This window comes from Lepeophtheirus salmonis, chromosome 7 (genome assembly GCF_016086655.4).
Source record: "Lepeophtheirus salmonis chromosome 7, UVic_Lsal_1.4, whole genome shotgun sequence".
Taxonomy (NCBI): Eukaryota; Metazoa; Arthropoda; class Copepoda; order Siphonostomatoida; family Caligidae; genus Lepeophtheirus; species Lepeophtheirus salmonis.
The window spans coordinates 31,401,922-31,429,043 of NC_052137.2; the positions used below are offsets into that span (position 1 = coordinate 31,401,922).

At 31.8% G+C, this 27,122-nt stretch overlaps 1 protein-coding gene across 4 annotated transcripts in view; it reads right to left on the reverse strand.

Annotated features, from left to right (window-relative positions):
• Positions 1–27,122, reverse strand: part of LOC121121570 (solute carrier family 7 member genderblind) — a 97,797-nt gene that overhangs the window by 1,083 nt on the left and 69,592 nt on the right. Inside the window, exons 1-9 of one of the 4 annotated variants that reach the window (XM_040716530.2) lie at positions 17,431–19,471; positions 12,204–12,517; positions 9,811–9,985; positions 9,492–9,736; positions 9,286–9,427; positions 6,365–6,488; positions 6,095–6,298; positions 5,885–6,034; positions 5,626–5,803 (exon numbers count right to left, since the gene is read on the reverse strand). In XM_040716530.2, coding sequence (XP_040572464.1) covers positions 5,626–5,803; positions 5,885–6,034; positions 6,095–6,298; positions 6,365–6,488; positions 9,286–9,427; positions 9,492–9,736; positions 9,811–9,985; positions 12,204–12,423 — 1,438 coding nt within the window. In that variant the 5' untranslated portion in view covers positions 12,424–12,517; positions 17,431–19,471. Of the gene's footprint in view, positions 1–5,625; positions 5,804–5,884; positions 6,035–6,094; positions 6,299–6,364; positions 6,489–9,285; positions 9,428–9,491; positions 9,737–9,810; positions 9,986–12,203; positions 12,518–12,867; positions 13,004–17,425; positions 19,472–27,122 lie in introns of those variants that run through there. The other 3 variants (XM_040716531.2, XM_040716533.2, XM_040716532.2) reach the window with 3 other exon arrangements.

Here is a 27,122-nt window from a genome sequence, read left to right on the forward strand (position 1 = left end):
CAAATTTGTACCCCGGAGCATGTTGACTATAGAAAGGAACATGTATTAGGTGCCAGATCCGGACTGTAGGGTAGATGCATAAGAAATTCCCATCTGAGCTCCTGGAGCTTCTGGCGGGTCATCAAAGAGGAGTGCGGTCTGGCGTTGTCTTGATGATGTCTTGTTGTCTCTTATTTACGACTGCTGCTTCAAAAGTTCGAGTTGTTTACATTAGATGGCAGAATTGTAGAGGGTGGGGGGATCGCTCGAACCACTGTAGTGGAACACAAAAATAAAGTATATCCCCCCCGTACACATCGTAAATTTTCTTGGACGCTTTAGAATAGTCTTTCCCTTCCCGGTAGTAAAAATGTAAAATATGGCAAATTTCTTCCTTTGAGACCACACGATAATTCCCGAACAAACCGGACAAGTGCAATACTGTCAAAACCCTGTTAATACTCTCAAAACTTTATCCAAGGAAAACAATAATGAACAAAATATACTTAATTTAAACAAAAGGAGGGACGAAATTACTTTTCCTCAATCTAATATATAAAAAATGGCTTTTAGGGAATAAATTTTGCCTTTTTGTAGCCATAGATAGAGTTAGTCCGACTATTTTATTTAGCGGTAACTTATGAACACATAAGTCTTATTGCTAAATGTTATTCATATTTTCTCGTAGTTTCCTCTATCTGCGAGGAAAATTTATAATAGCAGAAAAACTATTAATTTATTTACAACGTAAATAGGATAATGTTAGACGGATGGAAAGATTTTCAATCATTTTCTAAAAGAGTGTTCTTACGCTACGACATTATTTATTAAATCTGCCATCTTAGAGGAGTCATATAGCAACTAAACTTTGATTTTATACATGCAGCGGAGATAATAAGTATTTAATCCATTGTCGATTTAATAAGTTTACTCAGTAACAAAGAAAGGAAAGGTCTAAAATTTTAATAGAATGTTTTTTTAGAAGTGAAATGGAATGAATAACAAGTGTGTATGGTCATTGCTCATGAAAGATGGAGGGAGAGTAACAATGAGGGTTTGTTCGGGTGTTATGAATGTAAGTCCTTTCTAGACTCGGTGTAGAATTGAGGATCGACATGAGATTAACTCCATCCTATATAGCCTTGCTATATACTGAGTGGGGTTTGTATTTATTTCCTTCCCACAGGACTGTTTGTAGCTGTTCTAATTATACGTCATAACAGCTAAGCTGCTATCCTTCCAAGTATTCTTTAAATTGTAAGGATTACCACGTTCATTTTTAATTTGTTTTATTTTTACATATCGAGAGGACATGTTTTATGCATCACTGGAGATTTTGGAATAAAGACCTTTGCTAATATCAGCTGCTTGCTATATGATATGGGGGGAGGGGGGGGGGGAGGAAAATGAATTACTCTTATAACGAGAAGAACTTTCGACATTTAAAATAGCATTAGTGGAGGAAAAATATTATAACTCTATTTAAATACTCATATATGTAGGATATGTTGACATCACGATGACCTCACTGCTAAGTATATACAATCATTAGTGATGAAATTTGTTTGTATTTTGTGCATGTTAAAAAAAATAAACCGAACATCACATCAACATGGTTACCCTGAAAATTTGAAGAATTTTTTGGAGGTGAGCAGCTTAGCTGTCATAAGGTTCCATTAGATCAGCTACAATCAGCTATTACAAGGGAGGAGAAGAAAATAAACAAGATACTTGGTAAGAGTTCCTCTGTTGTCGATCCTCAATAATTCAACTCTGAGACGAAAAAAGACTTCCAAATTATAACTTAGTAACAAATCCTGAAAGTTACTCTTCCTAACACACAAATGTTCTAAATAGTTTTTTTATATAATTAGAAAGGAAGTTAACTCCTCAGGAATTATTGAATAATGAGAATAGTTTAGGAAAAGATTTTTGATTCTTCAGATTACCAATTCAAAAAAAAAAAAAAAAAGAAAGAGCTAAAAAATACACACAATTTTAATCAGAAACTATAATTCTAATATGGTATCGCCTTCGAAGTAACTTATGCAATATGTTACGTGAATGAAAAATCTCTATAGATACAACACAGTAGTAGAATGAATGATAATAAATTGTAGATAATTATACATTTAATTTACGACTGTAAGCTGAAAGTGGATAAACTTTATCAATTGATTATGTAATGAAAACATATTATGAATAGAGCAAGGTCATCAACAATAGAGCAGATCATGTTGCATGTATTTTCTTCATTTATTGTCATACAAATAACATTATTCTCAGCCAAATTATATAAACGGCATATTTAAACAATACAGAGGGAAAAACCAATGGGTTTGAATAATATCTGAAACGAAAATACGACTACGTCACTCAACCTTATGTAGGGGGAAGTGTATTTTTTTACACATGTACAATTCAAATGCAAAATGTTATTTATTTCGTGCAATATCATTCTATTATTAATTCGTTCACATTGCTCAATCTGGGTGAAGTCACGTAATACAATGAATATATCTTCAACAAAGACAACATTTTTGACATGAAATAAAATAATTTTCGAATAAAAATAAACTTGCTTAGAATAGCAGTTTCTACCTAGAGGATGATACAGATATTATTTGAACATGTTCTGCAAGTCAGTAACAAAAAGTTGCTAAAAATAAAATTTAGATTGCAAGTGTTATCGTTAATGTAAGGAATCCTCTTTTTGGTGAAGGATTGTTTGTATTGTACAGAGCTTTGCACTTATTATGATCTTCATACCTCAACGGTTCTTCAGCTAAAAATAAACCGATTGACCTATGAAGAGGTTCTTAGATCACTAACATTTCTTCCTTATAAAATAACTAACAGTAGTACTCACCATTGCCCTAGGTAATTAGGCGACGGCTAGAAGACAAATTTTCCTTTAATGATAGTGACAATAACTCCACAAAAAATCATCTGTGTTACTTTCCGTTTTTCGTAAGCAGCACCCTCACATGTAACTACTCAAACCAATTTATATCAATTCATATGACGTGTTCTCTCTTCAAGAATGAAAGAAGAACAATAAGAGTTTGAGGAAAAAAATAATTTGAAATGAAAACTGATGTACACTTTAGACTTTAGAGCGCTCAATAACAAAAACTCACAAAATTAATTTTAACATACCAGCGTTAATACTTTATACAAATCTCAACATATATGTACAGTAAATGCATATGAATATGATATACATCAGAGAGAAATAATAAAAACAAACAGAAACAGTGATCTTGTTATATGTGCATAGGCAGGTTTGTAATATTTCATTAATACAACTATATTACACCATGCAACAGCATTAGGGACTGCAGGCTGAAACTCACACTTATTAACGATAATAAAGGCGAGAAACACGAAAATGACCATTAAAACTTTCCCCCTTTAAAGGTTGGGTGCGTTTAAAACCTTTTTTTTAAATCAAGTTAGTAGAATATAACTACGATTTAGTGCCATATTTCGACATGAAAAAACTATATAGATGGATATCAAAGAGAATAAGAAATTGATACAAACATTTCAGCATTTAAAAAATGTATTATTTATAACTTTATCTTGATTGCAATTAATAAAAAATGTATATAACCACAAAAAAATCGAGTAAAATGAAGGAGCTTACTTCGAAGCTAATATCTTTTTTTTTATTCTTTCTTCAAGTGCTTTATATCCTAGCTGAAGTTATAGAATAGACCTTACATTTCAACTTTTTAAAAATGCCTCTAAACAAGGTCGATTATGATCTATTTTTGGTCAATTAGGTTTCTAATATTTATTAAGGAATTTTCATAAAATAAACTGGTTAGGTTGCGTTGAGTATAGATTATAATAATGCTCCAGCAGAAAAAATTGAATTGCTCATGAGTTTTATATCTATTAACTATTTCGAATATGAAGCATCTATAAACTTGTTTTAATCCCCTTACATCTAAACTATTAATTATATAACTATGTAGTATTATTCAAAACCTCATTAATAATTCAATTTGGTTGTTTTTGGAGCAATAATCCTTCCAAAACAAGAAAATTCGATAATCAAGGAACCTCTTCATCGGTCAATTGATCCGTTTCAAATTTGGTGCATGTAAAAGTTTGAGTTAACGTGCAACAAGAGTGTAGCGGTTCTCAACCTAAATTGTACACATTTCTCTATTTATCGGTAAATAGTAAATTATGTATCCACACCTCCGTATCCATTTGAATGAGCAAGTTTTTTTATTTCATTCAACTTCTTAAGTTGTGAATGTTTTAGGCAAAATGTAGAACAGCAGACAAATTAGAAAAGAAAAGGTGGCTGTTCTACAAACTCTAATTTGATGTGCAAAATATATATACTGAAAACGGAGAATAAGTATACTATAACTTATTACTTCGTTTATTTATCAAAAAGAATAAATTATGAAATAGCCAGTATGTATCAAGCAACACGAGGGAGTCGAGAGCTGACAACAAAATACATGTGGTATTTTTGTGTTAGAGAGGTAACACCATAAATGAGCATACTACAAATTATCGGTCTTTAGTGAAGCTATTTATATTCACCCTCCTTTTTATCAGGGATGTGTAGCAATTCAACTCGGCTCTTGGACCTACACCACGAGTTTTACTTAATAAAAATCATACACTGAAGCTCTAAAAAAACTTATGACCCATCAGTATTTTATTTTATTTTTTTGAGAGAGAGATTAAGCGAATACAGATATAAAGAGGACCCATTTCATCGATAATATATAATTTTTCTAGATTTAATACGGACTAGTTTCACTTTAGTCCGTAATATATATCAGTGTATCAATTTTGGTTCAGTATTGATACGGCAGTGCCCTTGTGATACGTAACAGGCCGGGACAAAAGTGTAAAAAACGAGTTCAAATGGCACATGCAACGGAGGAGATGGGTTTTTTTCATTTCCAGTGTCAAAAGTGGCCTCTCCACCCTCACAATGCTCTTTGAACCTACTTCTTTGATAGCTCAACAATCTGGTGTGAAACCCCGAGATCTCTTGCATAGGCCCTCATGGACTTAATGGAATTGGCGTGGGCTGTTTTATTTACCTCCCCGGGTCTAGTTTGGAATTTTTACAGAGCCCTTCTTCCTCTCCAACGTTTCTGACTTACTAATGGCGTACATAATAGTTCTGGAGACGCAATACTACTTAGAGTGCGAGAATAGAAATTCGTTAATCATATTCATAAGCCATTTTCTCGACTTTGTTTTGTTTGTAACTAATTGTTTACGATTTAATATATCGAAACATGAATAAATAACCTTCCTTAATTATTGAATTAGTAAGTGTTCAGATTTCAATGGACCACCCGATATATGTACGTATGTAGTAAAACCCACAATAATACTTAGTAAGGGGTAGGGAGATAAATTTGGCTCAGGTCCTAATAGTAATTCAAGTTTTTACTCAGATGCCAACATTCGTCTAGAATAAGAACCATTATTTATTTGTTATTTTTTTCTAAAAAAAATTCCTCCCATTAAGACAAGAGTCCATCTGAATATTAATTTCATTAATGTAATAAAAAGATTAGGGTATTTTCTTAATGAGATACTCTCAAACGTGAGTCAAAATGTATGTACATTCAAAGACTAAGAATCAAACAAACTTACTGAGAGCTTTCTTCATAAAATCCGGCTTCTTTTGCCAATACACACAAAGATAATAAATTGGAATCCCGCATATGGTTATGAGGATTCCTCCTCCGACTTCCACGGGTCTTACGAGGAGAGGTAGAAATACGAGAAATGTACAAACAAATAAGAAAAATATGGGGATTGCCAAATGGACCTGAAATCCATACAAAAAGACACATAATTAGCTATTCATATGTACACAGAAAATTGTATTTATAAAAAAACAAGTAACGACCTTTATAGGCCTTTTCATGTCCGGCTTCTTCCATCTCATATATAAGAGTCCGGATATGGTGATTAAAATGAACATAGACTCAACAAAGGATGAGTACTCGATGAGTGTATAAATGTTTCCTATTTGAAGATATGCTAAAGATAAAATGGCCTAAAAAATGAAATTACATAAAGCGTGCTCAATACATAGGAAATATCAAATCCTTTTTACCAGAAAGACCAAGGCAGGCTTAGGTGTTAGACTATCCAGTGTGATGAGTGAGAGAGCATCTGGGAAATGACCTTTTCGAGCACCAACAAAACAAAGTCGACTAGATGTCATTATATGACAACTCAGGCTTCCCAGAGCGGATATCGCGACTAAAACTGGAAATACGAGGGACCAATTTGGACCAATGACTTTGGAAGCAAATGTCTATATATTTATTGATAAAAATGTGATATTAGATATGGATGATAAATTTTGTATTTTGATACGTACAACTGCGATAGCATCTGATGCCATTATCTCCGTAGGAGTAAGGACAGATAAATAGGCAATATTTGCTAGTGTATAGACTAAGGTGACTAGCGGAAGAGATAGATAAATGGCTCGTGGAAGATTCCTAGGAAAGTAATGGACAAGATTAATGTACATATAGTGTTGTTTCAGTGCTTATTTAGGACTGAAGACTGCAGTCACATTCAGTTCAGTCTCCTTCCAGTTCAGTTCCGTCTTAAATATCAGTCCCAAAAACTTATAAAGTCCGCTGTTTGATGACGGCACGCGATTTTATGATTTCTTTTTTTTATCAGTTCTAGTACTGACAGTCCGAAAGACAGACAGTCTTAAGGACAAGTCCCGAGGACTGATTGAACCAGTACATAGACTGGACTGGACCAAATAAATAATGAATGACACAACCAGGACTGCAGAGTATGAGTCATGGAGTCGGTTCCGTTTTTGGTGGAGTCGGAGTCAGGAGTCGGAATATTTGTACCGACACCTGCTACAAAAATTATTATAGTTTATGTATAATATGTGTTAAGTCTTAGATTAAGTGTCCCTAATTTTTTTTCATAAATGGTTATCGGTTATAAATTATACATAGGTATTAAGTATTATTAGTTTATGAAACTTGAACGCTCAGTTATCTATAAGTTTACTTAACAAATTTCAAACTACCTCCTTAGTCTATACCACAGATCGCACGCGTCATATGGCACGCGTACCACTACTGGCACACGGAGGCAAATTAGAACCTATTCCCTTAACTTTGTGTGTTTTTATCATGATTGTCGATAGTGGTCCACTCATTGATTAAAACTGTTGAAGTTGGCACTCCATGTCTCAAAGGTTGCCTACCTCTAGTCTATACAATCACAGGTATAAAATATATCTAAAGCCTAAATTATTATGTTGGGTAGAGTATAACCACTACCCATGCTAGTTCCTTACTTAGTCTTGTGAATAGTCAATGCTATTAGAGTAAAGAGTATCATTGGAATAAGAGGTTGTTTGTATTGTTGTTCCTCGGTTACGAGTACATTAATCTATATTAAGAAACTTATGCATGTATTAGCAATAAATAGATACCTGGCACAACTATTTACTACACATAACTAATAACTACCTATAGCTATAAATTAGATATATATTTATAGTCTCTAGACTCAAATGACTCGATAGTACTTATATAGGCTATAAAATATATTATAAAAAAATTGTGTGTTGGAGTAGGAGTCATGGATTCCGAGTCCGTCATTTTATTTACCGACTCCTCTACCCTAGGAATGACACTATGAACATATAATACATTAGACTGTCTCAAAAATAAAGCATTGAAATATAATCTTGTGAGGACATTTATAACTTTTGATTTGGTTGTATTTCGACAGAATGATCCACTAAAATGGTCTGTATAAAGTAAAAAGTAAAAAAAAAGCTCCTAGAAGTAATATAATATAATATTTCATTCATAGGTTGACCGGTGACAGGACAAAATGGAAAAATGACAAAGTGGAAAAAATGACAGTTATTTTAAACTGACGTAGGTTATAAGCGCGCACTATATTTTATCAACACCTCAAGAGAATCTTGCGATATAACAAAGAGATCTGCTTTGTCTTTGTTTATGTATCGCTGGTCTTAGAAAAGACAACAGTTACCAGCCTTGATTCTACTCTCTTCTATTATCTCTTAAATAGACTGCATCCAAGCATCAAAGTGAGTTGGAACAGTAAAACTTCAAAGACAAATTTTGTACAAAGTAAATTATTAATATTAAAATATTGAATCCCTGATTTCATGATAAGATAACTTGTGTGTTGAACTACCCGTATCATAGGATAACTGATGAGGAGAAAAAAATCTTCCCATATACCCAGTTTGATTTATGGTTAAAAAGGATAAAAATTTGCATAAGGTATGTAAATATAAATTTTCTTTGCCATTTTGTCCTATAATGATGTTGACCTATTATTAATTTTCAAAATCAACTTCAAAATGAAATTCAACACTGGATTATCTTTGTTTTGTAAAAACTTTAATCAAGCAAGTATTTCCAAAACAAAAGGTACATAAAATTCAGCTAGCAGTACTTATTAGTAGACTACTTAATATAGGAAAAAAGGAATATTTCTGCATTCACATGTATTTTTAAAACAGTCTAATTGATAGGGTGTAAATCCTAAAAATTTATTTAGTTTTGGGGAGCCCCAACTATTTTTTTTTTTTTTTCTAAAGCAGTTTGTTTATTCTTTAATTCTTGATTGGGTATGCCCATGAAGGATGGAGAGTAATATTGATGATTTGTTGGGGAGTTAAATCCAGTGACACATAATATATTTCCCGCCGATATGTAAAAAAATAAAGAAACATAAAAAGGAAGTGGTCACCTTGACAATTTGAATAGTTTTAGGGGAAAAAGCAGCTTAGCTAAATATTCTATTTTACTCCGAGTTAAACAAAAACTTACACTTATAACTCCCGAACAAAACCTCATAGGCACTCTTCGCCTTATATGAGAACACGTACTATGTATTACTTTATACTTAAGTGTTTCCTTCTCAAGAATTAAAAAATATTGATAGCAGTTTTGGAAAATAAAAAATTATGCTCAGATTATCAACTAAAAAAAGCTTTTATACACTTTCAGCTATAATTATAAGTCCTTGTTGGACTCGGAGTAAAATTTAAGATTGAAATCGGAGTAAATTCTACCCGTGCACTTGTTTGATAAGGTGTGGGACTTGTGTTTAATTAATTTGATATAACGTTATGGCACACACCTTACCACATTCTTCAAAGGGGAATGTTTACCATATTATTTTTGGTTTCTTATTTTTATTTTTATACACCGAAAATATTACAATTTACAACCCTACTAATGATGCACACTTAAAAGATTATCTTGAACTTACACAAAAGGATTTTTAAGCTCCTCAGTCATGAAGTTTAAATAATTCCATCCTGCATATGAATATATCCCCGAGTAAAAAGAGACTGCGATTTCCCCAGGACTGTCAGTCGTTTGAGCAAATGGAGCATCAAAGTTAGAGGTTCCTAAAAATACAAAATGATAATAAGTCCATTGCAGGGAAAGATGATGGATTTTTAAAGGGTTTACCATTCATGCAGAATCCAACGATGCCCAAGACAATGACTAAAAATAAAGCAAATAGTTTTGTGAACATAAATAGTGTTTGTAATTTGGTTGTGGCTTTTGTAGAGTAGCAATTGAGGTATGTTAGGCCCATAATACAAAGAGCTGCAATTAATTTAAGGGCCGATTCTGGGATTTCACAATCTGGAAAGAGTGGTTGTATGAGATAGTTTGCTACTGTTAGTCCCATAATGGCATTCGTAACAGGTCTGAAAATATATAAATAAATATATTCATAAATATTTGTAGAAATGAAATTTAAAAAAAAAATGAAAAACCCTACACAAATACAAAATTAGCGTCCCACAGGTATAAAAAACTAAGGATTGGGCCAAAGGCTTCATCAATGTATGCATAGTCTGCTCCAGACTTTGGAATTGACGTTCCTAATTCAGCATAACATAATGCTCCAACCATTGACATTATACCACATATTACCCAAACGACCAGGGACATTCCTAGAGGGCAAAGAAAAATATACATTTCAGTATTTTCAAAATAAAAATTTTTTAACTGTTATTTTACAAAAGCAGACAGTTTATACCGGGTTGTTCTCATCTAGTCGTACACATTTTATTATTTTCAATCTGAAATGACATGGGTGCAAAATCACGGAAGAGGACAATAAGACATATTATCTCAGAACAGAGCAAGCTCAGACGGTTAGAAAGAGCAAAGAAGACTCTAAATTTTCTCAAGGCAAACATAAAATTCGGCCAAAGTTTTGCTCTTTTCTTATGAAAATTATTTCACTGCTGATGCCCCTGTGAATCAGCAGAAGAGCCGCTACATTATAACTGAACATCCGGACAATGTACCAGCTTCAGTGAGACATGTCTTCAGAACAAAAAACTAGCCAGAACCATGGTCTTGGACTTTGTGGAGTCTTTCCTCCCATTTTTGTATAGAGGAAGGAGCGACTCAATCCAGATGCTTACGTCGAACTTCTGGATACAAAAGTGCTACCATGGTGCAGAGATAAGTTCGACAACTTTCCGGAGTTTTGGGACCTCAACATGTAGTCGTCCTACTCTCTAGACGCGAAACTCCTTGGACTACTTTATCGAGGTGCGCCTGGCGGAAGGGGTGTACTACTTTTTTACAAGAGTGCTCAGTCTGTAGAGGTTACCATCAAAAAGTAGTAGACCAAGCTAGAGTTTGACTACATAGTCAAGGTCTGCAAGGGATTTAGCCCTCATCATAAGGCAATTAATAGAGTTGAGGGCTAACATCATGATTAAAAATTGTGCGATGCACTATTTTTATATGATTTCATTAAATAAATGTCGTCACAAAACCTCTCATTTAAACTTTACTTTGAAAAATTGAAGGAAAAAAATCTGTACCTCTAGATAAGAACAATCTTATTTAATTAGTTTGATATTATTAAAATTTGCTATATTTAATGTGACACGCAGACACTTTACCGAATAATCAATATGCCGGGGGAAAAAAATATGTATTTGAGGATGATTCATGTTGCAATACTATTTATTTATGATTCCCATTTATGTAACACCAATTTTAAAAGATAAAATTTTTTAATTATTTGCCTTGCATTGCAAAGATTAAGCGTAGATTTATTTGATTATGAGGATGCTTCAATAGTTGGTTCTAACCCCTACATAAACTATTGAAACAAAACTCATGAGAAACGCCCAATAAATAAATTAATTAAAAAGATGAAAAATGTTTAAGGAAGACAAGGAGCCAATCAATTATTGAGGTTTGAGACTCAATGGTAAATGCAAATGAATCAATCATTTCTATCAAATGTGTTGAAGCTTCTATGTATTTAATCAAGCCCTGATGGGCATTCCTTTATCTCGAGATCATCTCAAACTCTATAACTATCATGATGTTTTTTTCATTCTTATAGTCTTGCAGATAATTACATAGTATTGCAGCATCAATCATCATCAAATACATTTACTCTATTTTCGAGTAAGTCCCCGTTTGGCAAAGTGTCCGTTCAGTAAAATGGCTTCCGACAATAAGGTTTTTGTCAACAATTTTTTCCCAATCCGGAGACATGTAGGGAAAAAGAAAGAATTGTAAAACTGAATAAGTGAAGACCATTTCAAAGGTTGTGTGAGTTTTTCTTAATTTGTTGCGCGAAGATCAATAAAATGTATTACTTTTGAAATATTTTATACATTACACATTTTCAATGATAGCTTTTCATTAAGAAATTAATTTGGCCTTTGAAATCATTACAAATTAAACATGAAAAAAAGAGAGGTATATATATTTGCACATGGATGTGTCAACTGATATACATGTGTGTATTAACAATTAATCAATCATCTCCATCAAAATAAATTGCAAATTTACACAGAAAATTCATTGAAATATATTTCCATTTATTAGTAATGACTTTTATAAAGTCATATATTGAACGACAAAAAAATCCAGTCATAAGCGAAGTTGAAAATATACTATAAAGTTTCTTCGAATTAAGGGTATTTGCATCATTATTGTCATATGATCATACATTATAATATGTTTTGAACACATAGTTTTATCTGAAGGACAGCGTAAAATCTAGTACAAATATGAATTGACGTCACAGTCATTGATGCTATAATTTTGAAAGTCAATTCATATAAATATGAAAATCTAAATAAGTACATTTTATGTTTCCATCCACATTTTTTAATAAAAAAAATAACTTACCTACAGATCTAACTTCTTTAATCACACCCTTTGGACTCACAAAGATACCCGATCCAATGATGATCCCTACAATAATTGCAACTCCCTCCAAAAGATTAATTTCCTTTTTGAGATGAATTTGATTTGAATCATCATCTTTTTTAGGAGCATTTGTTCCATTATTAGATGATTCTGGATCATCCGAAGAGGGTTGTTTGAGCGGATAAATCTCAGACTCCATTGCTTAGAAACTATGATGAAGAGTACTATTTGGGACTTGTATAGGTAATACTCTATATGAATATTTATATGAGGAATATCTTCTTGTTTTACGCCTGTTGAGAAAGGATATTAAAAAATGCAACAACACATGTCTTGAGATTGGACAGAATGAAAATTTAATCAAAATATGTGAAATTCTATAATGAACATTTATTATTATTTTTCACATGTAATTTGAAACTTTTAGTTTAGTCGTGTATGTACATATATTCCTTGATATCAGAGCGTACCGGCTTAAATAGTATCATATAGTGTATAGTGATGAATACTACTACCATGTGGTAGGTAGAAAACACTTCTTTATTGAAGATATTCCTTCATGAATAACACTTTTATTACTCTATACTCTTTGAATTAGAAAGCAAAAAGTATTTTGGAATGATGAAAAGTAAAATTAACTTACCATGTTTGACACAAATATTAAAAGTAAAATCGAACTAAGTAATTGTAAAAATAGAATAGGTCGTGGCTTTTTGATGTAACGGTTAAAAAAAATAGTGAGAATGCTTTTACGAAGCCGCAGCTTCATAAGATATATTAACATTCATATTATATCATACATGGAGATGCTGCGGAAGCTTTCTACAAAAAATATTGCCTAAGCACCCACCCTCCCTTTTCTTTTCTCTTCTTTTCCTTCCTTTTTTTCCTCTTCTCCTTTTCTCCCCCTAAATTCACCTTTTATTTCTTTTCTGTTGTTCCCTCTTCCCTTATGACGAAATACCGGTTCATAGAAAACATTGCAATCTATTTCTTAGCACACGACTAGCTTTTTTTTATCATCTCTCAACCTCAACTGACAAACGGGAAAGGACAAATTTGAAAAAAAACATGTGTTAGCAACCCTTCTGTGCTTCACTTGTTGCCAACAATTAATTATTATCTAGATAAGAGTTATTGAATGCATAATTTAATCAAAATAAGTATGAATAACAGAATATGACATGACAGGAATTCTATACGAAGGTCCTTGATTAGTGTTGTGTCAGTCCTTATTTATTCAGCCCAGTCTTACAACCAGTCCTTGGGACTCTATGCCTTTCGGACTGTCAGTACTAGAACTGATTAAAACAAGGTGAAATTACCTAATAAGTTTCAAGACTGATATGCATATGTGAACTGAACCGTCCGAGACTGAACTGGACGGGAAAGCAGTCCCTAATAAAGACTGACAAAAAACTACCATTGATTGATTTAAATTAATAAAAAAATTAAAATATTATTTGATACATTTTTGAGCTCATAATAAGTAGTCAGCTGATTTAAATCATGCAAGAGTCAACTTATAAAAATGAATGGAAACAGGTGAAAGGCACTACATCTTTGTTTATTTAAAAAAGCGAGTCGGGATAGGAAAACAAAAAGAAAATACTAATTAACAGCTGCAACTTTGAAGCAAAGCTTTTAATGCAAATATAAGTCAAAATTTTGGGACATTCTTCTATGTCGTATGTTAACAAGCTAGAGGCCCCACACATTTTATTTTCTATGTACTGCGAGGTGGAAATTAAATCATTTTTTAAATATTATAATTTCATGGTTGAAATAATTAATGGGTATTATTAAACTTTTGTTCTCTTGAAAGTATTTTAAACTGATTGTCTTTCAAAAGATGGCATCCATCACCGGAGAATATTTCATAAAGCGGGCATATACCATATTTGAGCCATTGCCAAAACAAAGTTTATAATTTACCTAGAGACGAGGGAGACGCATTTTTCTATCGAAAGTTCAAATTACTCTGTTCCTATGGAATAAATATTAGAAATATGGACATCACTGAAAACTGGAGAACAATCTAACTCAATTAAAGTTAAATTTATCCTACAAATCGATAATTTTCGACCTTTTTTGGAAAACCTACTCCATGGTATTTGAAACAACATGCCCTTAGGATCAGAAACATTCTGGAAAGGCGGGCTACCGGCGAAAAAACCCCTTATGTCTTTAGGAAAACACATAAATTTATGGAGTCCTTCAAAATTCTGTTCTTTTAGTATCATAAAAAACCGGGAATTGGGAATCCGATTCCCTTTTACAGTGGCTTCTCCTATTATTCATAAGAGTTGAACTAAAGATATTGATTATGTCAATAATAACTATCTACGTTGTTTTATCCAGTGGGGAAGAAAGAGTCTGTTCACCCCCCTCTCCCCCTATCCTCCTCATATGTAAAAGTAAACTGTAAAGCGCAATAATCCAATTAATGAAACTACATACATATAATCACACCTGAAATACTTTTCCAAATCGAGAAGATAAAATAATTGTCTTCTCTTGTCATAGCTAAAGCTGGCTAGATCCCTAGTTTTATCGTTAGGCTTCTAATATGAGAATCCTCTTTCAGGATATTAAGTAATAATAATCTAGAAAGAAAGACAGCGAACAGTCGCTAGGACTTTTATAGGCAGTTTGGCATAAGTGCAACAATAGATTTTTATCTGCGTTATAAATTGAGCTAGGAAAGGAGAAATGGTCAAAAAAAATTGTTGAGATATTCAAATACAAATAACTAATTATTTGTATTATTTCAAGACCAATGTGACGTCATTCTTTGAGCAGCCTTTGAACATTTCCCTTTTTTCAGGTGACGTTATTGGCTCAGTCATGTACATACCGACTTGTATTGAACGTTATCACCGACGTCATAAATTACATCATAATTGAAGGAGTTTCAAAGCTAATATTTTTAGTACATACAATAAACACATTTCCAAAAAATCTGGATTAAACTCAATAATATGACTTTAAGAATTAAAAAGATTTAAAAACTGCATTTAATACTATTTTTTGCAAATGATGAACACTGATATTTGAATTAAATTAAAGTAATATGCACTAAAAATAGCTAGACATGCAGAAAAACAAATGATCAATTAGGAACGAGAAAAGAGAGATGATAAAGAGAGAAAAATATTCTTGTAAAATTTAATAGTAAATTCATTGTCGACATAGAATGTGGAATAAGATTTTATACTGATTTTTATTAAATATTTTTTTTACATTTAAGATCAGGAGTATAATAAAAATAGGCTTTACAGGGATATATTTTTGATAGAAGATAAGGTTTAAGACAAGGATGTCCAACCATACCCGGCAGGCTGTATGCGGCCCGCCTAATCTTTTAGAGCGCTTCATACTCATTCTCACTTCAAGTAGTATTTTTTAGAAAAATTGTCACAATATTTGGACAGCTGGAGGGCAGTGGGACTTTCCAAATAAAGAATTTTTTTTTAAAAATTATGAGCCTGGTGTAAAAATTTTAATGCAAAGACAGAATTTTTTTTTTTTTAAGGATTTCCAACAAACAAGGCCCCCTCCCCCCAAAAAAAAAAAAAAAATATATATATAAATAGTCCTACAGATGCTCCTGAACAATTTGCCATATTGGCCTTGAAAAATTGGAACTGTATTTAATATTTTAGTTTTATGAAGCAATTTTTCATGAAATTTAATTTAATAGGTTCGTTGGCTCATTAAAATATTTCAAGTGACAATGTGCCCCATTATATTAAAAGGTTGGTGATCTCTGGTTTAAGTCCTTTTATTTGTTCGTCTCATTTTGAAATCCAATAGATCACAATTTTCCTAAATATTAACGAAAAAAGGTGTTGATTGTTATAAAATGTAGTTGCATAGTAGTCGCCCAAAAATGGTCGACATCAACAATGCTGACATCACGTGAAATTATATAAATGGCTCAATAATGGATGTAGATTTAATCTCAGACAATATATAGGTGTATTACAAAATGCCGATTTACGGTGCAAAAAAAAAACTTTTAAGAGGCCTGGGCGGAATTCTAGAAGGTTTTTGGAGATCCCAGTAGATTTTTATTATTTAAATGGAGAAAATCAATTTTACGTCATATATATATAATATAGACAAATTTTTAGATCTTTTATCCAGTTTAATTTTTTTTTTCAATATGCTGTTTTGTTTGATTTCAAAATTCGTTGGAAAAAAAGTTACCTCAAGATAGCTTTCAATATTATGGATGAGGTGTAATGGAACGAATAAAAGGTATAATGGACATAATACATTTATTTATATAGTATTTTGTAAGGTTTCTAATTAATCTGTGAAGTTGAAGTACATAATTTTCAACCCAAAAATAGCACCTTCTATCTTTATTACTGAACAATATTAAAGTACTTTGTCTAATTATTATTATTTTATTTTTCAATTGCAGGTAATTCAAAAGTAACAACTTTTGCAAAATCCCGCATTCTGTAATTTCTGAAAATTAAATTAAATTCTCTTGATGGATAAGAAAGTTGTGTTGTTTTATTGAAATATCATATTAATCACAGATTTTGGTGAAGGTTATAAGATAAACAGTAGGGAAAAAAATACGATAATAAATCGGTCATAACTAGCTTAATATTTAATATTGATTTTATTATCAAAAAGTCTTTTTTTACCATTATCTATTAGATAAAATAGGTTTATTAGGAAAAACATGCCAACAAACTTACAATGTAATTATGTAAACATAAGTAGAAATCTAATGTTGTGTCAGTACTTATTTATTCGGTTTGATCCAGTCTCAGGTTCTTTTACTCCTTGGGACCGGTCTGTAAGACCATCGGACCCTCAGTACTATAACTGATTAAAAAATAAGAATTATATTTGAGTGAAGTCATCAAGGACCGAACTTTATCAGTTTTTGGACTGATATGAAGGACTGAACTGTGCCGGACCGATATTGAACTGGAAGGGACTGAAGTTGTCAGTCCTAATTAATGACTGACACAACACTATGGATATTTACTTGCTCCTGGATGCTTTTTCGGTGTAAACAGTTGAGCATTAGCAAATTATTATTTATTTCCCTTGCTTTCTAAAATGTCTTTATGTTTTATGTTTTTTATAGGAATAATAGAGTGAGACGTAGGTATATGCAACTGTTTATATTAAAGCATGTTCATGGTATTTAGAGAGAGAAAAAAAGAGAGTACCTTACCTCGTACGACTTCGATGCTTCTTGTTGTGGTGTGTTTAGACAATAAATAGTTTGTTCTATATATTCTACGTCTTAAATATATATTGAGAAAATAGAGAGAAACACTATGCTGTGCATGAATTAGGTACTTAATGCCAAAAAAAAAAGAATACTGGGAAGGAAGATAAAAAAGAATAAATGTCATAAGGCCGTATATGTACATAATCCTTAAAAAAATCAAGTTAGTTTGACATGAATAAAAAAAAAAAAAGCAAAATACGATTATAATTTATTTAGTTTTGATTATTCTATTAATCAAATGCATTTCTCGAAGGAGCAGTATAAATATTTGGGATGACTGAAGTTTATAGCATTATCTAAATATTTTGTTGAGAATCAATTACTATATTAAGTATCTATGCCTAACTCAATCCGGATATTGATCATTAATACTCAGTCTACATATTCATTGTTAGTGATGTAAATCGTTTGTATTTTTTAGCTGGTCCATTTTTTTTCTTCTTAGAATTGGTAATTTGAAGAATAAACTTTCTTTTCTTTAGCTATTATCGTTATTATTTAACTCCTGAGTAGTGAACTTCCTTTTGTAATATCTGGGCCGTCCGCAGAATTATATATATCTATTTATTTTTGAAGGGGTAGGGGCTTGGTTTTTTGATTTTTTTGGAAAAACAATAAAATAAAATAAAATTTTTAATTTAAAAAATAGATAGATATTCACAAGAAATTTCATAAATTTCGAGTATTGAATTCTGTGGAAAAAAAATTAAAAATTCTACTTTGTATCGAGCAAGAACATTGCCAGGAATCACTCCGTATTTTTAGGGCTTACAAATATAAATAGGATTGTCAATCGTATGCATTTTGGGCATGTAAAAATAAAAGGAACCGAACATTAACATGAAAATCATTACAATTTGAAGAATTTTTGGTAGGAGTGTAGCAAAGCTGTGATGACATTTTATTATATTAACTGTGAGCTGATATGAGATGAAGCAAAAAAAATTAAATCCCTGTATCGATCAAGGAGATAGGCAGGAATTACTCTGGTTTGATTCTAAATTCAGGGACTTACACTTATATCTCCCCAACAAATCCTCAATTTTACTCTGATGAGCACACACTCTCGTGGTCACACTTTATACTTAGATGTTCTCTCCTCAAGAATGAAAGATTGCTGATAACATTGTGGTAAATCTGAAATATATTATTCAGGTTGTACATACAAAAAGTATTGCACACGTTTAATGTCATGTTTTTTCAAACTCTTTATATATTTATATTTTATCTCAGAAATTCTACCATGCAATACGTCATAAAAGCATGTCTTGGTATTTTAGAGAAATATGCTCCAGAAGAATAGGATCTCCAATAAAATGGTTCTTTAATATAATGGGTTGGAGGAAAAACTAATTTCAACTATTTGCGCTTTATTTCAATGCGTTAAAAAAGTGTTGAAATCATCAATTTTAAACCAAGTATCCCCGGTTCGGTTCGATAACTGGTTGCCAACGAGAATCCAAGTTCATAATGCCATTGTAGAAGTTGCCCTTGGCCCTATTGGCAAAAAACTCGTACATTCCATCATTTTCACAGGCCTCTATTGAGGGCAAATTTTACACCCCCAAGCGCGTTATCCATAGACAGGAACAGATGGAACATACAGAGGGTGGATGCATAAGAACTTATCATAAATTCCCGGGAGCTTGTGGCGCGACATAAGAGATGTATGTGGTCTGGCCTTGTCTTGTTGTCTCCTATTCACACACGTTGGCTGGTTCTGTTCGATCGCCAGATTCCAACGGTCGAGTTGTTGACAGTAGAGGGAATAATTGAGCTAGACAAAAATATTGCACAAAGTACTGTTCTGTAACACGAACCAAACATTGCAAATGTTCTTGGTCGCTGTCGACGTGTTTTTCACTTTTAGGTAGTCATTTTATAACATTACGAATTTTTCATATTCGACGCACGATAATTCACGATTGAGCTGACCATGCGCAATACTGTTAAAAAAGCATTTGTAGTATATACTAACACTTTTACAACACTTTAACGTATGATCCGATATGGCTAATAATAAACAAAATATACTTAGTTAAAAACAAAGGGCGGGAAATACGAAATTACTTTATCCCCAACTTAATAAATTAGCATTGTTAGTAGTTATTAGGAGTCAACCAATAGACAAACAAAATTTACTTTAATACTATAGATATTTACTCCCCTTTTCTTTATTTATAAAACGAGATGTGCTTTAACTACACACCCTCGTTGCAATATTATTATTTATAAGATTAAGTAGTCACGCAGTTTCTATGAAATTAATGACAAAAATAAGGCTTCTACAAACAGACACACTTTGCTTTATCAATATAAACTTTAATATAAAATTTAAAAACTAGCTAACACATATGTAACGAGATATTACAAGGAGCACGTATTGAACTTTGTTGCCCACGTGATAACTACCAATAATTCTTTGGCTATCAATAAATATTTTTATATGATTTTATATTTCTTTCAAATTCATCACTACATATGTCTTTGAATCCACTTAGATATAATATGCCTTTGTGTATATTTCTTTATTAGGGGTCAATCATAAACCACGTTCATTATTTACACTAAAGTCATTTGTGTGGGGTGCAGAAAGGAATCCATTAATTATAATTCGTTCAATATGTTGGTCCATTTGTACTAAGAGATAGAGAACACATTAATAAATTGTATGATGCCTACTTAAGGAGCCAAATAAAAATAAACTATATATTGTCATTTTCAATAGGACAGCATATGTGGCGTGTCAACATAAAACAATCTTGAACAAAAACCAAGAACAAGATTAAATCCCATGTTATTTTTTTTACTTCATACACAGAATTTCAAATTTGTGAGATGAGTTAAGATACCCGAGAGTTTTAGCATTAATTATTAACTTTAATTGATTTGAGAGATTTATATTGACCCTAATATGGTCCCTTAATAATAATATCAAACAATTCCTAATAATTTCATTGTGAATATTATTTTTGGCTAACCTAAATGCAATTTGCGACACACTCAAAGAGTTAATAAGAATTATTGGTTGATAGAAATGGACGATCATTTGTCAAAGAATTGAAATGCGTTCCACACTCCATTTTGATAAAAATCTTTTTGGATGGCTTTTGTGTTGACGGGTCATATATGAAATCAATTTTTCCACAAAGCATTTATAATAGAGTAATTATAATTGATTTTTGTATTTTTAATGAGCAGGAATTAGGAAATCAAGAAGCCTGATTTAAGTTCCATATTTCTTTATATATATATATATATAAATGTAGGTATTCCCCAAAGACAAGTTTCCTTCCCAAGAAAGTTATAATCTTCTTTTTTTTTCATTAAATATTTAGTACAGAACTACCATATCTCCAATAAAAATAAATATATAATAAGGAGCGTCCGCAGGGAGTGCGCTGGAGGAGCTGTTGCCCACCCCCCCTTCCCCCGATCAATGAATTTTTGCTTTTTACTAGAAAATTTAAAATTAGAAATTTGTTTAAAAAAATTATATATTTCAAATTTAATTTTTGAAATTTTTTTACAAAAAAAAATAATATTTGAATTTTTTTACAAAAATATTAATTATTTGTTAACAGCTGTTGATTTTTGATTATTATTTTTTACAATAGCTAAAGATTTTTGATTTTTTATTTCCAAAAAATTAATTTTTGTAAATAATTCATTTAGGGATTTTGCCCCTGGTAGTTTGCCCCAAAGATGATACATTAATTGACAACACTAATGCACGTTAGTTTAGTCATTCTTGTTTGCTCTTGTATTTATCATCTTCCGCTATGATTCCTTCGTATTGTATTACAACCAAAGCTGGCAATAGTGTCCAAATTATGAAGGGATTACTCATAAATCTAATTTTTGTCAAAGAGAGGTTTTTTGGTCATATACATATATAGTCTAAACTCTTAATAAAAAATAAAATGTATTTATTTTTGCAATTTATGAATATAATTATTTTTGGTTTTGCTAATACAACACACTATCAAAGAGTGGATCGAATACTCAGTAAATCTCCAAAAATATGGGCATTATACCATTTGTAATCAATGGACAATAAAGGGTTAAGTCAAAATCCTAGAGAGTTATAACGGATAATTTGTTTGATTGGATATTTTATTGGATACTAAATTATAGCAATGCTTAGTAATATTTTAATGAAAGCGTGGATATACTTTTGTAGTTACCGTAAAAGATCGATATGGACTGGTACTAGGACTAAACAATTTTATTAAGACCAGACTGATAAGACTATAGTCTTTTTACACCTATCCGACAATATCAATGTATCATAATATCAGAGGAAATATCGATTTTTTGTAAAAGTCTCTCCGATACCAATGCGATGCAAATATTAGATATTTTTCCCCATATATCAACTTTTCGATTTCGATCCCATTTATCCACCCATGTCTAGAGTTAAGTCCATATTGATCTGTTTATCTTGGTCATTGGGGGCCAACCTGTTTTTTTTTTTTTTTTTTTTTGTTTTTTTAATTCGATTGTTCAAATATGCTAATATTTCTTTTTTAATAACCATCAAATAACGTTTTGAGAATGTATAATTCATGCCATAGTAACATGGTATTGTGAGATAAGTAATTTTTGACATGTTTCATTTAACTACAAGATCTTTAAAAAAGAATGAAAAACTCATTTCAAATAGTATATTTTAATAGATTTTCTAAGGAAAATTAAATAATTATTGAGTACTTTTTGAGCATGAACTCATTGTTAACTTAATAGACCCCAAATATTTATTTCTAACATCTTTGGATATATTAATTGGATAAATATTAATCCTAAATATTTTTTGGCAAGATCTTTTTGTAATAAAAATATAGCTCATTTAAGCTACTCATAATTTTTAAAAATAAACATAAATTAGTATAGAATTAATTATCCTCTATCCATTTGAGTCTCTCTATATTATGTAGCAAATTAGATCAAGTTTGCAAAAAATAATAGTAATAATATATGGTTTAAAGGGAATTAGAATACAATATGAAATATTCATAATATTATGTATGAAAGTAAACATTTACGTGACTTAAATAGCAAATAATATCTTGGACCCAAAACTTGCAGTAGCAAAAAACACCTATTTTTAGCAATGAAGAAAAGAAAACTCAAAAGCAATATATGACATGTTTCAATAAAATATTTAGATATAATTTTTATTTATTAACTCTTCCTTCAAAATCTATAAATGTCGGTGAACAGATTGGCAGCTCTTGGCGATGACGTACCACACGGTCATGATGGCAGCCGGAGAAAATCAAACTTCAAGGGGTTGAGGTAAGGGCTCTAGGTGGCTCACATAGAGATACACCAAATATCAGCTATTTTGTTGCAGCAGAAGTTTTGGTTCTTCTTGGGTGTGTAGACTATAATGGACCTCTTGATGTTGCTGGAAGTCCGAATGGAGATGCCAACGGTCACTGCAGCCTTATTAAGACTGACAACGATATAAGGGAGCTTTATGACATGGGGCATGGGATAAAAACAAAGCTTATTTATTCTTGTTTCAGCAGTCATTTGGTTGGGAGATGAAACCTCGTAATTAAAAATAATAGAGATACAGCTGTAATTAAATACAAACGTAAGTTTTGGGTATCTACTCTGGGGAATAAATAATTATAATTCAATTGGTATTTAAAATCAAAGCTCAGTATCACAACCATGAGCTGAATTTTCTGCTCATGTGCTCAATATTTCCTTATCCGGTGTCAATACTTTGAATGATCGAGATAATCCTGATTTTAATGTAAGCAGGGTCTGAGACAAATACAAAAGACAGATACCGTTAATTTATAAGATGTACATATTACAATGTCCATATTTTTATATTAATACTGTATTTTTTTTTATTATATAAAATAAGCATTTTAAGAATAGAGTTAATTTTAGGGAATGTTCGTGACTTTGAAAGAGGCAAGGTTCTTCATGCACGCGCACCAATTAGCATAAAGGTCCATTCACACCTGTAGATATTTACCACAATTCACAAAGCACGTTTTATAAGGATCCTTTATTCAATTGGGCATATTTGGTGATATAAAATATTGGGGAAATTGCTGAGGTATAAACCTCTCGCCCCAGATATCTGGTTACTTTGGTTTTGACATGGTGACCAAGAGTACAACAAGGTAAATGGGTTTTATGTGAGATAACGGACCATCCCAAGATCGTTTATAGGCGATCAGATCGTCTTAGATCGACGTGAAGCTCATGAGCAAGGGTTGGCATGCTTCTCTTTAGTTTGGCCTCGATATTCGCTGATGAACCAGTCAGGAATTCATCAGTGCATATCTGGTTGTGCCCACGAGTTTCAGGCTTCCTGTAAAAGTAGTCTCTGTCCTCTTTAAGCTTCTTGGCATTATCCACATCCTTCATGCAGCAGGGAATGACATGGCAAATATATCTAGTTTTATGTCGAGAATATCTGACGCACTCTGTCTTTTGGACTCACTCTTGAACTGAGATGTGGAGAGGGATCAAAATTGTCAAGTTTGAAGGGCTTAACACGCGGATACCATAAAAATATGTGTTAAAATATAAAGATACATTTTTTCTGTTTAATTTTTACACCCTGTACCTTCTGATGAGGATGCAGAACTTGTACATGTTTTGACACAAATCGAGAACAACTCTTTTTTCACATAGTCTTTATTGATCATAATATCAGTATAAGCAGCACAAACAGCTGTTAGTTAAACAAAATATCGACTCAGTATGCTGTTTTTCCTTTCTAGCACGGCACCCCTACCACATATAGTGCAGTTGCACTTTTTTGCGCGACTGAAAAAGATATCAACATATTTACACGATATATCTAGTTTTAATATACATATTTTTTTTAGACCTGATGTTAGAGTGTTCAGAAAGACAATCTGTTGGTATATATTTAATTGAAAATAATGAGCCTCAATATGTTTAGTTTACAAATTAGATTTCACCGAAACTTCGAACTACAAGGGACTTCATGTTGACTTCAACGGGGATGACCGAAGGGGATTCATGAATTGTTTTCAAGATTTAGCCTTTCCAGAGGATCGATCAATTCATTATCCATGATCCATAGACAGGTATGATTTCATGTGTGGTTATTTTACAATAAATAAATAAATATATTTTTGTATAATTTGTTTCCCCGAAGAAATTGACTAGGATTTGAAAAATAAATCAATTTCTTAAGGCTTTAAACGATCGATACATTAAAAATTGCTCTCTAGACTAGAATACATATCGATAATTTGTAATTCCTAAGCAAATGGTTAGTGTTTATTTTTATCTTAAAATGGATAAGTCGTCAAATTGGACAATAAGATATTATCTAAAATAAAAGGACAGATGGAAAGATGACAATGATACGTTCACTTAGAGATCTACCCAAAACGCACCTGTCGTTATCTTAAAGCTTATACTAAATATTTTTTATTTTGGAGATTGTTTCTTAAAATGTCTATATTTATCTTCTAACATCCAGGTGTACCAATTACTTCGGGATTATTATGTATCATCATTCATCTTCCTTTAGCTCTGGGTTTCAATCATCAACAGTCAACAATTCTGTCATTAAAAAATTGTTGTTACTTTTTTACGAGTGACATCAAAATGGAGGGCTTAACAAATATTTTTTAGATATTTATTGCTATCTAAATGACAATTTTCAAAGTTATTTTGGACATTAGTAATGTAAATAAGTCTAATCTATTTGACAGGATCTATACATATATCGTTCTATATGTATATATATACTTTATACATTACATGTAAGTTGACTTGTGAAAATAATCATTGGAAAATCTTTGCAAACACGTGTTTGGAAGTGATTTATAAAAATTTCTGCATATGTTGATGGATGTGGCAGCCATTTTTGGAAGGATGCATATTAGAAAAATACACTTGTACAAAGTCATTTAACCAGAGTATATCACAGATGACGTTCCTTCATCATTTTCTGCCATTTTTCCCCTCATGACGTATGCAATTTTTGCTTCCCTCTGCAGAATTCACCTTCTTAATTAAGTTAAAAGAGATAACTCCTGCAGTAATATTCAAGTTTACTCAACGCCCCTAGTGGGCAAAAAAATATCAATACTACTAATTTTGATCCTGTAGTCTACATTCTCCTACTTGGTTTAAAAGTTTCTTCATAATACCAAACAAAAACTATAATGGTGAAAGATTTCTAGACCGAAACCAAACACTAATACTTACAAACATTACGTTGATCTCTTTATTCTGTCACATAATTATTGAAAAGAAATTCAACCAATCAAATGTCAGAATAATGCAGAGTGTCAAAAATCAATGAAAACGATCACGAAATTAAATGGATTAAGGTACAATTTGCTTCCCCATCCACACTATTCTCCAGATCTGGCCCCTAGTTACTTTTTTCTGTTTGCAAACCTCAAAAGAATTCTTGATGGAAAATAAATTAGAAGAGTTGAAGAGGTAATCTCCAAAACTGAGACCTATTGGAAGACTATAAATTAGGAGTAGGCAACCTTTGAGACATGGAGTGCCAACTTCGACATTTTTAATCAATGAGTGGACCACTATCGACAATAATGATAAAAACACACACAAATTACGGGAATAGATTCTAATTTGCGCGTGCGAGTGAATATGACTTCTTGTGTGGCATGCGTGCTATTAGTTGCCGATTCCTCCTATAAATTGTACTATAAAAAAGACATCGGAAATTTGACTAACCGCTATAATCGGTGTATCGCCCTCGAAACTTTACTCAATAATTGTGTTTTACTCTGTTAGCCAACGAACTTTCCACACAACCTATTATATAGAAAAACATATTCAATGTTATTATGACAAGGATTTTCAGTTCTCATTGAAAATTTACTAGCAGAGCGGATGACGTCATTAGGACCCCAAATACAGAAATATAATGTTAGAGGGGGAAAAAAAGATAAAATACTATCTTTTTCACTTTTTATGAATTACATTTATCCAAACAAATGCACTATAAGGAGAAAAAGTTACTTAATAAATCTGCTACGTTTGCCCTATGATTTTCTTTTTGTCAAACCTTGTTCTAATAACATTGACGTCTCTATTTCTCGTTCAGAATACTGATTTCATTAAAAGAAGCAGAAACATTGTCAGCTGACAACAAAATACTTTTTTTGTGTGTTGGTGAGATAACTTATCTCTCCTGAGTAGGAAGAAAAATGATGTTCTGTATATTGAATGACATCTTTATGAGAAGCTTGGGGGAGCGTGAAGGCGTAATGAGATTGAAATATGTATTTTTGTAACAAAGGTATTCACCGTTTGGAGTCCCCTTCTTTTCGTACTTTTTACCTTTTAAAGTCAAAGAATCTCTATTATTACTATCATTATGAACGTCATAAGTACATTAAAAACACATTTGTATTGTATAGAACTTCATTTAAGCGAAGCTAATACATATTACATGTACGAGGCATACTTTGAATATATCTACACTATACAGAGTTAGATATTTAAAATGAAAATACCGTTCTACCATTTGATATATTTCATATTTTTTCTTCATTTCTGGAGAGGAGTAATTCATGTTATCATTTATATTTGTAATAAGTGTAACACTTACAAAAAATCAATAACCTCATCATCAACTA